Raw genomic sequence first — 14472 nt, 5'->3', positions numbered from 1 at the left:
AATTAAAGCATCCTATGTGTTGTCTAGTACTCTTTTCTCTATTGACTTGGAACTGGCACTGGCACAGGCACAGGGTATTGAAACACGCCCATGGACTTTTCGATATCGGAACTGGCTTGCAATGGAATTTGTAGTATCAACGTCGACATTGTTAGCTGATCGTTCACTGCCGAAACCCGATTTACGGTCACGTCCACGACATCACCCGGCTTGTACTCTTCTAAAGCTTGAAACAAATCGGACTCCACGGTTATGACCTTGTCTCCCACTTTCGTTATAATGTCACCGATTTCTACCAAACCAGACTCGGTTCGTCGCGTTCCTTTGAGACCGGCGAGAGCAGGAGGGCTTCCGGCAGGTGCTTCGAGTACCAAGACACCGCTATTTATCCCTAGAGCGCGTGCTTGTTTGTATTCGAGGTAGGAAATACCCAAAACTGGTCGAACCACCCTGCCATCCCGAATGAGCGTCTCGACAATAAATTTCACGGTGTCAATTGGGATTGCAAAACCAATACCGGCCGAGGCACCGGACGGAGAATATATCGCCGTGTTCATGCCTATGCATTTGCCGGATGAGTCGAGCAGGGGTCCGCCGGAATTCCCTGGATTGATGGCGGCGTCGGTCTGAATAACGTTCGTAATGGGTCGACCGATGGGAGACTTTACTTCGCGTCCAATGCCAGAAATAATGCCTGCCGTCAGTGTGTGATCCAAGCCAAATGGATTCCCGATTGCCATGGAATACTGTCCCACTTTAAGTCCTTTACTCGTTCCCAAAGCCATGGGCGCTAGGATCTCTTTGGGGGCATCGACACGTAAAATAGCAATGTCCTTTCCCGGATCCACACCAACCACCCTCGCTTTATACACGGATCGTTTGACGTTGGCCGACATGCTTCCGAACCCACGCATTGAAGAATACGGATTATTGATTGCCGCCGATGCTGGTGGCAGGCTAAGGTTGGCTATATCTTTCCCGTCGGTTAAAAAAGCAATTTGCGCCGACTGGGCGTTCCGGACGACATGAAAATTGGTCACAATGTGTCCTTCCGTATCCCATACAAAGCCAGATCCACTTCCGAGAGGTACTTCCATAACGTTGGTACTGAAGACGTCCCTCCGTTCCGTAAAGGTGTCGATGAAAACGACGGACGGTGCCGTCTTTTCGAATACGGTGATACGCTTGTTTTCGGAATCGTCCAATGCCCACGCCGGAGATCCGCACGCGGACAACCACGCCATCGCAGCGGACGTCTGCAACAGTTTCCTACGGGACGTTTCACGAGTGGTGGTTTCGTCCGCACATTTGTCCGCATCCGACCGAGGCGTTTGCTGCAGTTGAGGCAATACAGAGACTTGAAGTGACGGTGGTCGCTGCCGCAGGACCCACGCGTGCGCCGTTGCTAGAAAGAGAAATCCCCACACCAGTGCTCTCATATTGGACAGCCAGTGCTCTGGAAGAAATTTCTGTTCAACTTGTTTTTTATATTGTAACGATTTAGGCACGCCTTTCCCTACCACTAAACAAAGAAGGGATTTGTCGATTCACTGTAGTTCAGAGCTAATTTCTCACACATCATTCGTCCGTAGCAGTCTAGCTTCCATGGTGACACGACGCCACGTTCTCCGTACGGGGGTCAAAGTTAAACTTGTTCTTTCCCAAATTTTACGAAATAGCCTTATTTAAAATTTGAATGCGTACCTCGAACAAATCGCTCTTCCAATCTCTTACTTTTCTTGGTGGTTCTCGTTTTCTCAAACGACTCATATGTCAGTGTAAACGCTTTGTGGATGCCATCCAGCGGCACCCGTAGCACAAAGAAGAAAGTTTGAACACTTCATAGGCACTACTGACAGTGAGAAGTGGAGGACCCGAAACCCGAAGAAAGTCACGGGTCGGAGCTACGATCCCATGGGACGGGAGAGTGTACGCCGCGTGTGGCACGACCGCGCGTGGGCCTACGCCTGTTTGGGGTGCCTTTTCGGCTACGCTTTCTGTTGGGTACAGAACCAAGTGTTGGAGATTGGAGTACACAGCTCAACATCCTTGCAAGAAGCACTAACGGATCAACCACCTTTCTCGTCGTCCGCGACGGTTGTCGCTACCGATCAAGTTCGCTTGCGTCCGACATCACATCTCGGGATATTTAAACGGCAGCTGCTGGAACATTCAGCGATTCCGAACGTTGCTGGATGCGCCGTCGTCGATATTTTGCCCGGAAAATTGATTGCGACGCACGTTCACGGAAGCATGCACGAGTTCTTTTACGTGCTATCGGGTCAAGGGTACGCCACGGTGACGGATTGGCCGAACGAGCTAGTTACCATGAAGACCGGAGACTTCCTACACGTCCCTCCCACGAAAGCGCACGCGTTTTCGGTTGCCTCGGAGGACACGGAACCGTTGCGTCTTTTTTATTGCGGTGTCACGGTGGGCCCAAAACTTGGATAATTACGGTACAACAACAAGCACTGTGGTGGACACTGGACAACTGCAACAACAAGCACTGTGGTGGACACTGGACAACCCCTCCGAGCGTCTCCTGGAAAGTGGTTATTGTCTCTATTGCGGTGTCATGGTGGATCCAAAACTTGGATAATTACGGTGCAACAACCAGAACTGTGATGGACACTGGACAAACCCTCCAAGCGTCTCCTGGAAAGTGCTTTTTGTCAAACAAGATGCCAGCAGAAACGGATGATACACTACTGTCAACTGTTGGTTCTAGACAAGGGCCGATAGCGATGTATGAGGGTATCTTTGTGCAGAGCCCTGGAGACTGGAATGATTGATTTTGTTTCTTGGTCCCGGGTGTACGGGGACACTGGCTCTCCCACAATATACGAGGCTACAATATTGTGTAGTCCGTAAGACTGTGTTTATGTTGTTATTGTTTGCCATTCTTTCCCTTACTCGGTTTGTCAGCTGCTTTTGCGGCGGGGCCCTTGTTCAGAAAATCCTGTTTCCGGCCCTCGAAGCCGGCACGAGACAATCGTCTACCCCCATCTTCACCTGCATCCGCAATTTTCTTTTTGCTCAGGTTGGCCCCGCTTTGACCCCCCGCTTTGCGTGCTGACAAGTTGTGCTGCCGAATTTTTTGTCGTGATTGGGCGGCATCCGACACATTCTCCATTCGTGATTTCCACGCCTTTTTCGATTTGGCCTTTTTGACTTCTTTGCGTTTGAGTGCTTTCTTTAGTTTCATTGGATCGTCCTTGACACGTTGACCGTCCGCTTCTTGCAATGTGTCCTTCCACAATATCTGCCTGGCTTCCGCCTGTGCTGATTCGTCCTTGCAGGCTTTGAGTGCTTCGATTCGTTCGCGTTTCGCCTCCGCATCGGCGAGCATTCGTTCGAGGTTCTTTGTCTTACTTAGATTAGCCAGCGCCTTGTTGCTTTTGCTGTAATGTTCTTTAGTATGCGAATTGAGTCCAGCGAGACGACCGAAATCTAAATTGGCCAAATCAGCGGCCGGGTCCATGTCAATGTTTGCATCTCTGCCGACCGTATACTTGCTGCTGGAATTCGATTTGACAACCGACTTGGAAGCTGCCGCTTTATGGCGGGCTTCCTCTTGCCGACGTCGTTTCTCGGCTCGTCGAGCGGCGCGCTTACTGACCGCATCGGGCGTAGTGGCGGTCGTGTTGGGACGTTGGCGTTTGGCGGCCTCGAGTTTGGCGTGTAGCCGGGCCCGCAATTCATCCATGCGCGAGACGTTCGGAGATACTACTGCTGTCTCGCTGGAGCTATTGACGGAACCTTTGCGCGGGGTGACGGCGGCAGCCGGAACGGCAATGGTCGGCAGAACTTGGTTTTGGTGGAACTCGTTTTGTTCCGCAAGGCGTTTCTTGGTTTCGACCGTTCCTACCGCCTGTGTCGGATCCAACTTTCGACGCTTGGCTTGTTTGGCTTGGGCTCGTCTTGCTTCTTTCGAATCAGTAGCAGTCTTTTTGAGATACTTGGCGTTGGGATTGTAGTCATCTCCGGACTGTCCGGCAATGTAAAGTTTGCTGGGAATCATGTCTACCAGCATATCGAAGAAATCGTTGTGTTCGGCAAGTTCCCGCACCATATGGTGGGCGTTATACTTGTGCATGCTGTTCGCTGAAGCTGTCATGATGGCACAAGAGATCACGGTCGGTGTGAGATGTGCGTCCAAAGGACTGCGATCAGTCTATAGAAACGCAAAGCTTTGCGGATGGACAGTAAAGTTGCACGTTAGCGCGTTGTCGACACCCGTCTTCCGTTTTTTTTTCGTTGGAAGAGAGCCAAGAGAGGGGAACGAAGATGGATTGGCGCGTGGATTGTTTGTTGACTGACTGGGATTGCCTTGCCGGACTGTGAATTCGTGTAGACCGACGGACTGCTAGCCTTCCAGTCGTTCGTGCCGGTCAAATTCGAATGGCGACGAGGCAATCCAACGAAATGTCGTTTCGTGAACTGCATGAAGAGGGACTGAAGACGCGACAAAATTGGGAAACTTCAGAATCGGTTTGACAGATGCATCGTGTCAACAGCTATGTCCAACAAGAGATTCTCTTCAATCCCGATTGTCCGGCTGACGAATTCGGCAATAGTTCCAAGTCATTTGCACCCATCGATGTGAAACTTGCGCGTGCGTTCTACTTAGCACATATCGTTCGTGTTAAGCGTTTCATAGAACAGGTACTACCTTCTTCGCTACTACTTAAGATTACATACTTTACTCTATGCCAATGCCGCTCATAGGATTGAGGCTCCACATGTATGAATTGGAATTGCTTAGCCGGAGTACCAAGTCCCGTCTCTTTCGAGCTCTCGAGTTAAATATATCCACGAGTATCGCGCTATTTCAAGTATGTCGTCTACCTTTTATTATAAAGATGCAACGGTGTAAAACGTAACTAACGTAAGGAGAAAGTCTTTTTTGGAAATCCGTTGTGACAGGAATAGAAATACCTCGAATAGCAATTGAAGATTCTTGTTAAGTATTCTAGTCGAAAGCAGAGAGATTCTCAAATGCCAATTCAAACGAGGTATGTGGGCCATACTCCACACAGCGCGTGCAGCGTTCGTGCCAAAACGGAAACGGCTCGCTGGACCTCGATCGTGATTTTCACGAGTTTGCTGAGAGCCTCTACATGTCCCTCGTGTAACTCCTTTCTCGCCGTCTAACTGATAACACCCACATACAAAATACCGTTGACCGAACTCAAAAGACCTGCACGACAATTTTTTGCAGCAACCACCAAAAACACAAAGTAGGAAGTATCCTATCGGACAAAGGCAATACTATTCACCGCATGCAGAGGAACGCTATGCATTCTCCCTCCAGATCATCGCGGACAACGGTGTCATCCAGAAATCATAGACAGCGGAGCTGCTGCAGTGTCGCGACGTTCGCCCAGTGCCTCGTGTTCGCTTCGCTACTCCACCAAGGTGCGGAAGCGCGCCTTCACGATGCCGGCAACCGTTCGAGGCGAGCGTCGGCATCCAACGAAACGGGTGTCGATCTCGTAGACGTAGTGATCGGTTTCGAAAAGGGCGAAGTACAACGCGGCGGAATCAGTGACTTGGAGTTGCTGGAGCGCGGTGGATTGCTCGGACTCACCGCAGACGGCGCGCGTTCGGATTTTCGACGCACCAATGCCGTGTCGATGCAGATTCCGGCTAGTGAAGTGAACAGTCTGCGTAGTACGACGGGAATCTCCTTTGTAGAGTACGATGCCAAGGCTTTTATGCACGAAGATGAGATCGTAACAACCCGTGCTACTCAGGAAACTAATCTTCCCTGGGGGCTCGCAGCGATCCAAGCCAACAGCAAAAAGATTCCGTTACCCTCACCCAGTAGCGACTGTTTCAAGATCTGTATCGTTGATTCAGGTCTTCTTGTGGAACATCCAGACATTGTAAGTCGGATTTGTTTCTTGTCAACAGAACTTTTTGTTGTTGAAGTTCGATTGCTCACCATTGTTTTCTATGGCACTCTTTTTTAGCCGTATACACGAGGAGCTACGAACATTGCCGGGGAAGAGTTCAACATTGGAGCACTTAGTAAATGGGATGAACCTATTGCAATTGCCAACCATGGAACACACGTTACGGTACGTACTTTTGTTTGGCCATTGAAATACTCCAGATGTGACACGCACGCTTCGCAAAAAATCTGACTCAAAACCTCGTATTGCTGCATTTTCAGGGTACCATGTTGGCTACCGGCACTCGCAACCCGAGGGTGGTTGGTGTAATACCCAACAACCAGAATATTTGTCTGCTCGTGGCTCGTGTATTTGGTGACGAAGTCAACCCAGGTGCCTCCACTTCGACTACCGATCGTGCGGCGGAATGGTGTGGAGACATGGGTGCTAAGGTTATCAACCTTTCCTTCGGTAGCCCCACATTTTCGACCAACTCGGCCGCCATCTACAGAAGCTTGCGATCCGAAGGAGTTCTGTTGGTTTCCTCGGCCGGAAATGCACAAGACAATTCCAAGTCGTACCCGGCATCATACTCGGACGTTATTTCCGTTTCATCCGTCGACAAAGACCTACAGCGATTCTGGACGTCCCAACACAACGACCAAGTGGACTTGGCCGCCCCCGGAGTCGGCATTGTATCGACCGTTCCCGGTATGGGTTTGTTCGACGAACTTGGTAGAGAGTACAGCACGGCGCTCATTGACTACTCTCCTTTTATTACATCTCCCCTTACTGCGGGTGTGGTCCAATGTGGACTAGGCACAGAGCCGTGCAAGGATGCTGAAGGGCGGATCTGTCTAATACAAGTTGGTTCCAACGCAATAGACGACAAGGCTTTTCATTGCGAAATGGGTGGCGGCGTTGCAGCCGTTATTTATAATACTCAGTTTACAACCGCTCCGACCCGCGGCGCTATTAACAGCTTTGTTTCCATCCCCGTCATGGGCGTGAGTTACGCAGATGGCCTTGCATTGTTATCGAAAGAATCTATTACTGTCGACCTACAAGTCCCAAGCTACACCGAAAAACGCGGCACCAGCATGGCCGCCCCGCACGTTGCGGGAGTTGCCGCCAAGATCTGGGCCGCGCGACCTGCATGTTCCAATAATCAAGTACGCGACGCTCTGGAAGCTACCGCGAAGGATCTTGGCGACCCTGGTCGCGACGACATGTACGGACACGGACTCATCCAAGCGGAAGCCGCCTACGAATATCTTCTTGCCTTGCCAGCCCCTTGCGGAATTGGCACTACCGGTACGCCCAACACGATCCAAGGCTCCGATAGTGATAGCACTCCTACGGCAAGTAGCGGTGGGAACACTCCTACGGCAGGTGGAGGCGGAAGCACCCCTACCATTGATCGGGAAACCTTTCTGGCAAACTTGGCCAAGGAGGGGACCCGATCACAGGCGAATGATAAGAATTCTTTGCTCAAGTCCATTCAAAATAAAACAGGCCGGGTCCGGGGTGGCGGAGGTGTTCGTCGCCGGTTCCTGAAGGGTAGCAAGGCGAAACAATAAAACAAAGCACCGGTGCAACCGTTGCAATTGACGATTCCGGCAAAATTTAGGCGCCAGTGTTTTGCCGGAATGTTACCACTTAGCGTCCTCTCTTATTATATCCATAGATTCTTTCAAGAGGAAATAACACAGTAAGATCATTTTTTCCTCTTACAAGGTTCTACAATTACAGTGCAATTAGTCCCATCATCCATACTATCGTTTAGGTACATGAATTTGTATTTCTATCGCAAGTCGACCGGCAGTCCCATCTTTTGCAATCGATCTTCCAGAGACGTCTTTTGCTTCATGCCGTACTTACGCTGATCTCCTGGTAGGACCTGCCCCAGTGTGCTACCTTCGGCGCGCGCCAAATCTTCGACATCCAGTCCTTGTTGTTGGAGCTGCTTTTCGAGCGCGGCGATCGTTCGTTTTAGCAGGCGTTTTTCGTTGCGGCGGTGCCGGACCGCCATGCGTTGATTGTACGACAAGAGACGGAAGAGGGACTTGTCTTTGATAAGGGCGGCATCGTCCTCTTCACTTTGCGGGTAATTCGACAACTGCCGCGATACGGCGGTAATTACGGAAGTCAAGACGGCCGCTTCGTTGCCCAGCGAAATGGTGCGGGAATAATCGAATTCCGCGAGTGGTTTGCCGCGCGTATCTTCCGGCGTCATTTGCATAAGTCGGAGATATTCGAGCATTTCCACGGGATACCGATCGGCGTAACAGGGAAAGTCGACCGTCGCATCTCGACCGACTTGTTCCAGAAAGGCGGCCTTTTCTTCCGCCAGCGGGTCAACGGGGATGGTATCGTCGTCGAGCTCCTTGACGAAGGATGCGGTACGGGGTGCAATGGAAACGGTCACGTCGACAGAGTTGAACGGGTTACGTTCCACGGCAAAGCCGTAGAGTAGGAGCAATTCGGCGTTAGATTTGGGACCGTACGAAATATAAATCTGTTCCATGCGACGGTAGCCGCGATCCGCGTACAGAATCACTTCTTCGTCGCCGGACTTAAAGAGCCAATCGCCGTTTTGCCGAGCATCAATGTAGGCCTGGGAGAATGGACTGTGATTGATCAGATCCGCATACGGGACGAGCGCCAGCGTTTCACCTTGCTTCAAAGACCGCAGCCGAATGGCTCTTGAAAAGAGCATGGTAAAGGCCCACTCCCAGGCTTTGAAGTTGAATGCCTCGGCGGGGAATCGGTCAGGGTATTTCGCCAGGAGCCCGTCTTCCCCGCCTAGCAATGCGTCGTATTCACGGCGTAATTTCATTTGCAACGATTTGGTTGCGGCGATGACGGGCGAGCCGTTCAAAAAAGCCAAGTCCTCGTCGGGCCAGGTAAAGGTCGGGTTGACTTCGTCAATATCCGGCAAGACATCCAGATACGGCTTCCAGGGCGATTCTTCACCTCGAACATTCCGTTCGTAAATCAAATGGCACGCCATGGCGAGATATTCATTAATTTCGGACGGTAGTACGTCCTTCCCGACAGCTTTGCGTGCGGCACTCTTGGTCATACAGAGGGCCATGGGAATTCGCAAGAGTTCGTCGCCGTCGTTAATGTCTCGACGCGCGAGCAAACCCCGTCCGGAGCTTTCGTTAGTGATTTCGTCCTTGGTCTCGGTAGATATCGCCAGCGGATGCGGTGCTTCGCCCCAGGAAGATTCTTCGGAAAGGTAGACGTTGCCTTCCGTCGTGAGCCATTGTATGAGATTGGTATTGGCGGTGAATTTGGGATTGGCGTCGTTCTTTTCCGGCATGAGACCTTTGAGCTTCATTTCTTTGTTAAAGGCGTCGATTTGGGAACCAGAGTTCTCCAGGAGCGCTTTGGACCATTCGCTGTCACCGCTGTCGACCGCCATGGCGAGCCTTTGGTTCCGCAACGTTCGTTGCGAGGGTGTAAAGGCCTGCGTACAGGTGACCGCAACGCACAGCACCAGCAGAGTTTGGGACGAGAACCTCATGGTAGGATCACGAAGAGATACTTTGTGTGGGTGAAGGGTGTCGAGCTTTCGGGTTGTGTCCGTGGAAGGCTCCTTTCGTTCGATGGTTTGCTCCTTCACGTATACAGTCAGTCGGTCGGTCGTGTGCTTCGTGTTGTTGATTTTGGTGCAAGGTGTGGGTGCCGAATTGACGTCACCGTCGGCAATCTCGAGACACAAGTACAAGCGCCCAAGGAATAGTATACCGTAGATTCACTGTCAACAACAAGGATTCCCACCCAGTCACGCGATGACGTAATCCAGAGATAGACTATTTACAGTGACAATTAACTGTAATGTAACTGTAAGGTTCGACAAGGTCCAGTCACACTGTCAATCCAGTTTCTGTTTTTTGGACCCTGAGACCCCAACAGTCGCTTCAAAGATACGAGCGAGCGCCCAAAGGTCAAAGAGAATAGTACGGCAATCGTTCTTTCTTTCTCGGGCGCCCTCATCGCTGCTGTAGATAGATCCTCCGTGTGAGTAAAAAAAGTTTGGTCATCACCCTTGTAGACCAGCGAGCCCTTCACACGCCCAAAAGACGTCTCGCCATGGGTTCGTGGGCTACAACTGCCAGTGTCGGCGTCGTCGCCATCTACGGTGCCTACCTCTTGACAATACCCTCTCAATTCATCCACCAGTCGTCTACCTTCTGGGAGAACACGTCCCGCGACTTGGTTCCGCGCTACACGGGACCACCCGTCGAACAACTGACTCGCCAACAAAAGAAAATTCGTCACGGCATTCTTAAATCCCGGCCCCGCACGGGATTGTCCGGTCCCTTTGGTCCCTGGTTGGCCGTCCCGGACATTGCACAGCCGGCCCAGGCACTGGGACGGGCGTGTCGGTACGGCACGTCCCTTACATTCGCCGAATCCGAACTCGTGATACTCCTCACGGGCGCCAAAACACGGTCGCACGCCGAATTCGATATACACGTGGGGGAAGCCCTCAAGGCGGGATGGTCACGGGAACTTGTCGACGCCATTCCACGCGATGACGACTTTAGTGTCGCTGCGGTGCAACGCAAGCTTTGGCCATTCTTGACGACGGATCGAGACCGGGCGATTGCCACCTTTACCGCCGAACTGTTGGACACGTACAACGTGTCCGAGGAAACCTACGCTGCCACTAAGAAAGCCTTGGACGGGAAAGACTCGGTTTTGGTGGAATTGACCAGTATTGCGGGGTACTATACCTACGTGGCGTATACACTGAACGTCTTTCGGATTCCTTCCGTGTAGCCGATTTCACTGAAGCGCAGTGACAACAAAATTACACGCAAACATGGGGGTATCGCTACTGTAGGATGCTGGCATTATTCATGGCCCGTGTCTCTGTCTGTCGTGTTTAATTTATACAAATATTCTCAAACCTAGCGCCCACAACTGGACTAGCTCGCACGCGCTCACTCGGTATCCAATTCCTTTCCTACCTTGTCCTCTTCACTCGCCGGAAAAGTGACCAAGGCTTCGTGGATTTCGGTCGCTGGAGCGCGGTTCTCTACTTCCCAAATTTGGTCCTCTGGTCCAATTGTTGACAATAGCACCGGCAGCAGAATCAATCCGTGCCCGCAACCCAACGTAACGAGGCCAATAAAAGAGACAAAAACTGTGTAAAAGATTTCACTCGTACTGAAAGCCAAGGGCAGTGTTCCCAAGAAAGTGGAAACGCCACCGATCAACACGGACGTTCCCATGGTCTGCAGCGTATACAAAGTCTTTTCTTCACGGTTTCCTGGCGACTCATAGTATCGCAGCAGCACATGCAAAATAAAATCCACCGTCAATCCAATCGACATGACCAAGGTAATGTAACTCACGGCGTTGATGTGGACGCCAGCCCATTGCATCACTCCCAACAAATCTATGTACAGGACGCAAATAATGGGTAAGATGAACAGTGCGGCTGTCCAGTGCGGAACAAATAAAAGAGTCAGCACAGTGACGGCCGAAATGCCCATCACCGTCGTAAATATAACTTCATCGACCGATGCGGCGTAAAACTCCCAAATGTTAAAGATACTGTCGTAGGAAAAGAACGACCAATCAGCGCCTTGCTGGTTTACAGGCTGGGCCGCCGTTACCGCGGCTTGATCGTCGAGGGCCTTTATTTGTTCGTTGACGTCTTCTAGATCAACATTGTCCATATTAAGGCGAACTCGAGAAGTCACAATGTTGCCGGTATCGTCCAGGACGATGTCATCTTGGTAGAGCGCTGCGAAAACGTCCGTGGAGAGAAACGACTGTACTTGGCTAGCAAACATTGTATTGTTGGTGTTGGTAAGTCCAGTCTCATTTCTGTACTGTTGAAAGTCACGGAGCCAAAAGAAGCTGGGCTGTTCTTCGATAGCTGAAATTGACACGAGTTCGTTGACGTAGCTTTCCATTTGTGCCTGAATCATTGGATCGCTCTGATCGACGAATCGAAAGTAAGCGTAAGGGGCGACGGCGGAACGAAACGTATTGTCGTCAAAGGCAAACTGAAAGGCGGACAAGTACGAATCATCGGGAAGAACCTCAGTAAACTTGAATTCCTGCGTCAACTTGGTGGCACTGTAGGCACACGCACCGAGAAGACCACAAAAGAAAAGCACCACAAAAACCTTTACGGCAGGACGTAGAAGTTGGCGAGAGTACACCCCCATCCAATAATCTACAGGAGATACTCGCGTGTCGTTGACAGTTTCCGCAATATCAGTATGAGAGACATCTGAAACAACATCCTCGTCCGTACCTTCTCGTTTTTGAACGGTCACCCAGATGCAGCAATCTCGACGGTTGGCACAAATCCGCTCTTCGTCCAACACAATAGTTGCTACAAAAAACGTAATTTGGTAGAGAAACACCAGCATAACAGTAGGGAACGCGTAGTAGCATAGCCAGTACACTGAAGGAACGTCCGAGCTTGCACCGAGACCAAAGGCAAAAGTCGAAGTAATTGTTGTCAACGTAATGCTGGCTCCAACATCTTCAATGGTTGCCTCAATCCGGTCCACGGGATTCTTGGCTGGATCCGTACGTTCGTAGGCACCCGATACAATGAAAGCATCGTCCAGACCAATGCCGAAAATAATAAAGGGAAGAATCTGGGTCATGCTTGTGAACGGGACACCGGCTATGAACAAAAGCCCGTAACCACTCATTATGCTCAATAGGACACAAATTGTCGCGCTGAGCCCCAGCAAGCTGCGTGAACGGACTTTGTCCCTCTTGGCAAAAACAATACAGGTAAAAATCGACATGATGATAAAGACAGTTGGTACAAGTGGAATGTCCCGCACGATACCTCGAGTGAATCTGTGAAGCGCCCAGGATGAGATATCGATGTAAGACGTTGATCACAAAACGGACTGTTGGCATCTCTCTTGCTTACTCACTCGTCGGGAAAAGATCGTTGGGTGGTCACTTCCACATTGAATTCATTTCCATTCCAGATGTTATTCCGCAGGTCGAGGATCGCGTCAAGCGCTTCCAGTTCAAAGTCCTCCGTTTCCTCTGTGTCAGGCAGTCCTATGACAAGAACATAGGCTTGAGCTGACTCCAACGTCCTTGATACTTCGTTACGAAGTGGTTTCCCAAAAATATCATTGTCCGAAACGGGCGTGCCATCGGGATAGACCGGCGCTGACAGTTGTTGAATCGCATCGTTATCATTGTCAACTTGGGATTCAAAGAGGGCAGCTGTGTCGTTCCAGAACGCAGTCGCTCCGGAAATTTCACACGTGCGCTGTCCCGTTCGTGGATCCACGTAGCTACTTTGGGCGCACAAGGCTCTATAGCCGGGCAAGTTGCGAACCGTATCGAGTGCAGTAAATACTTTGCGAGTCTGCGCTTGCCCAAGGACATTCTCTGTATTGGCGTGGAAAAAGAGTAGCATATCCCGATTTTCTTCCGGGTAGCCTGCAGTCGATATCCAGGCGCCTTGTTTCACGGGACGAGCATTTTCTGGGGTCCACAGGACGTCTTCATCCACGTCGACCGAAAAATTAGTCAAAAATCCTACAATCAAAAGGAAGAACGACAAGAACGTTACGCCGGCCACCGTTTTGCGGGGATTGCGCGCCGCAGTTCCGCTCGTCCAGAGCAAGCCTTTCATTATGGGACCGTGAATAGTATTGATGGCACCGGTCCACCTTGCCGAGAATCCTTTACCTTCACCACCGGTTGTAGCTGTTAAATTTTCTTCCGCATTCTGAGTGACATTCGTTTTGGTTGTCTTAGGCTTGCTATCGCTGGCGATATGCAGTACAGGATCGTTCCGGTGCGGATCCTCAACAATCTCGGGTGTAGCAAAGATCACTGAATCTTTCTGCGCTTCTGTTCGTGGGACTGGCGGATTCTCCGGAGTCGTTGTCATGGTATCAATCCAGGCTAAACAAGATTTGGAGGAAACTACTCGGCTCCAAGAAAAAGGCTCCTTGCGTGTAGCTACTTTTCTTGTTGCCGATCCCGAGTCCAATAGGTAGAAATGGAAGCAACATGTTTTCACAGTCAACGACGGACAATCACTTTTCGACTACCGCTACGTAGCGTTCCTGTCAGAGTAAACGTCACGAGCTTCGGCATTCGAGGTCTGACAGTCTTTCTATTAAAATGACAAAGTGTACATTATCAGGGTTGTCTTTGTTTAACGGGTTTCCTGTTAATATTTGTGAATAGATAACCGTTACCCGCATGAAAATGGATGGGGGACATAACAAACATCTCCATCGATATACTCCACATTTATTAGAGAGCCGATTCTTCTCATCTTGCGCAGTATAGCCCAAACTTCTCCAGATTACAGCGCTGATGTAAGATTGCATACTACCTACGGACGCTTCCTGCTCATTGACCAAGCTTGAGGAGCAGGAAGCGTCTGGAAGCACGTCCACAGTACAGCAAAATGAATTATATCTGGTGAGAGCAATGTGAAGGAAGGATTCCGCAAACGCTCCGTCTCACTGAAACCTTCACGGTCATTAATTGCACGACTAGCCTTGTCGCGCAACAGAGTCTCAACGTACGTTTCGGTCCAAAT

The 14472-nt window shown here is 50.6% G+C and overlaps 6 protein-coding genes across 6 annotated transcripts; 2 read left to right on the top strand and 4 right to left on the bottom strand.

Moving 5' to 3' along the window:
* Positions 1-4: 4 nt before the first annotated feature.
* Positions 5-1545, bottom strand: PHATR_46875 (predicted protein). Its single transcript, XM_002185728.1, has one exon. It carries the CDS (start codon positions 1437-1439, stop codon positions 39-41), a length of 1401 nt encoding a protein of 466 aa, XP_002185764.1. The 5' UTR covers positions 1440-1545; the 3' UTR covers positions 5-38.
* A 369-nt stretch (positions 1546-1914) lies between these two features.
* Positions 1915-2454, top strand: PHATR_36928 (predicted protein; the record flags this gene model as incomplete). The annotated part of the gene is made up of 1 exon (XM_002185894.1): positions 1915-2454. One exon carries the CDS (start codon positions 1915-1917, stop codon positions 2452-2454), a length of 540 nt encoding a protein of 179 aa, XP_002185930.1.
* Positions 2455-2890: 436 nt separating this feature from the next.
* On the bottom strand, positions 2891-4120 carry PHATR_36927 (predicted protein; the record flags this gene model as incomplete). The annotated part of the gene is made up of 1 exon (XM_002185727.1): positions 2891-4120. One exon carries the CDS (start codon positions 4118-4120, stop codon positions 2891-2893), a length of 1230 nt encoding a protein of 409 aa, XP_002185763.1.
* Positions 4121-5182: 1062 nt separating this feature from the next.
* PHATR_46872 (predicted protein) lies at positions 5183-7632 on the top strand. Its single transcript, XM_002185893.1, has 3 exons — positions 5183-5891; positions 5979-6086; positions 6182-7632. The coding sequence occupies exons 1-3, from the start codon at positions 5286-5288 to the stop codon at positions 7478-7480; spliced, it is 2013 nt and encodes a 670-aa protein (XP_002185929.1). The 5' UTR covers positions 5183-5285; the 3' UTR covers positions 7481-7632.
* On the bottom strand, positions 7614-9432 carry rbcMT (ribulose-1,5-bisphosphate carboxylase/oxygenase small subunit N-methyltransferase I; the record flags this gene model as incomplete). The annotated part of the gene is made up of 1 exon (XM_002185726.1): positions 7614-9432. One exon carries the CDS (start codon positions 9430-9432, stop codon positions 7705-7707), a length of 1728 nt encoding a protein of 575 aa, XP_002185762.1. The 3' UTR covers positions 7614-7704.
* Positions 9433-9931: 499 nt separating this feature from the next.
* PHATR_46869 (predicted protein) lies at positions 9932-13946 on the bottom strand. The gene is made up of 2 exons (XM_002185725.1): positions 12830-13946; positions 9932-12749 (listed from the first exon to the last, which is right to left on the bottom strand). The coding sequence occupies exons 1-2, from the start codon at positions 13807-13809 to the stop codon at positions 10859-10861; spliced, it is 2871 nt and encodes a 956-aa protein (XP_002185761.1). The 5' UTR covers positions 13810-13946; the 3' UTR covers positions 9932-10858.
* Between the last annotated feature and the right edge of the window lie 526 nt (positions 13947-14472).

The sequence above is a fragment of the Phaeodactylum tricornutum genome, chromosome 11, assembly GCF_000150955.2.
Source record: "Phaeodactylum tricornutum CCAP 1055/1 chromosome 11, complete sequence".
Taxonomy (NCBI): Eukaryota; Bacillariophyta; class Bacillariophyceae; order Surirellales; family Neidiaceae; genus Phaeodactylum; species Phaeodactylum tricornutum.
The sequence above is the reverse complement of the archived record's forward strand: the minus strand, read 5'-3'. Positions and strand labels throughout refer to the sequence as shown.

Coding starts and splice junctions, on each gene's coding strand:
- PHATR_46872 (XM_002185893.1), top strand. CDS start 5,286: ATGCAGAGGAACGCTATGCATTCTCCCTCCAGATCATCGCGGACAACG. Junction 5,892..5,978: donor TTGTGGAACATCCAGACATT/GTAAGTCGGATT, acceptor ACTCTTTTTTAG/CCGTATACACGAGGAGCTAC. Junction 6,087..6,181: donor ACCATGGAACACACGTTACG/GTACGTACTTTT, acceptor CTGCATTTTCAG/GGTACCATGTTGGCTACCGG.
- PHATR_46869 (XM_002185725.1), bottom strand. CDS start 13,809: ATGACAACGACTCCGGAGAATCCGCCAGTCCCACGAACAGAAGCGCAG. Junction 12,750..12,829: donor CAACGATCTTTTCCCGACGA/GTGAGTAAGCAA, acceptor GGCGCTTCACAG/ATTCACTCGAGGTATCGTGC.
- PHATR_46875 (XM_002185728.1), bottom strand. CDS start 1,439: ATGAGAGCACTGGTGTGGGGATTTCTCTTTCTAGCAACGGCGCACGCG.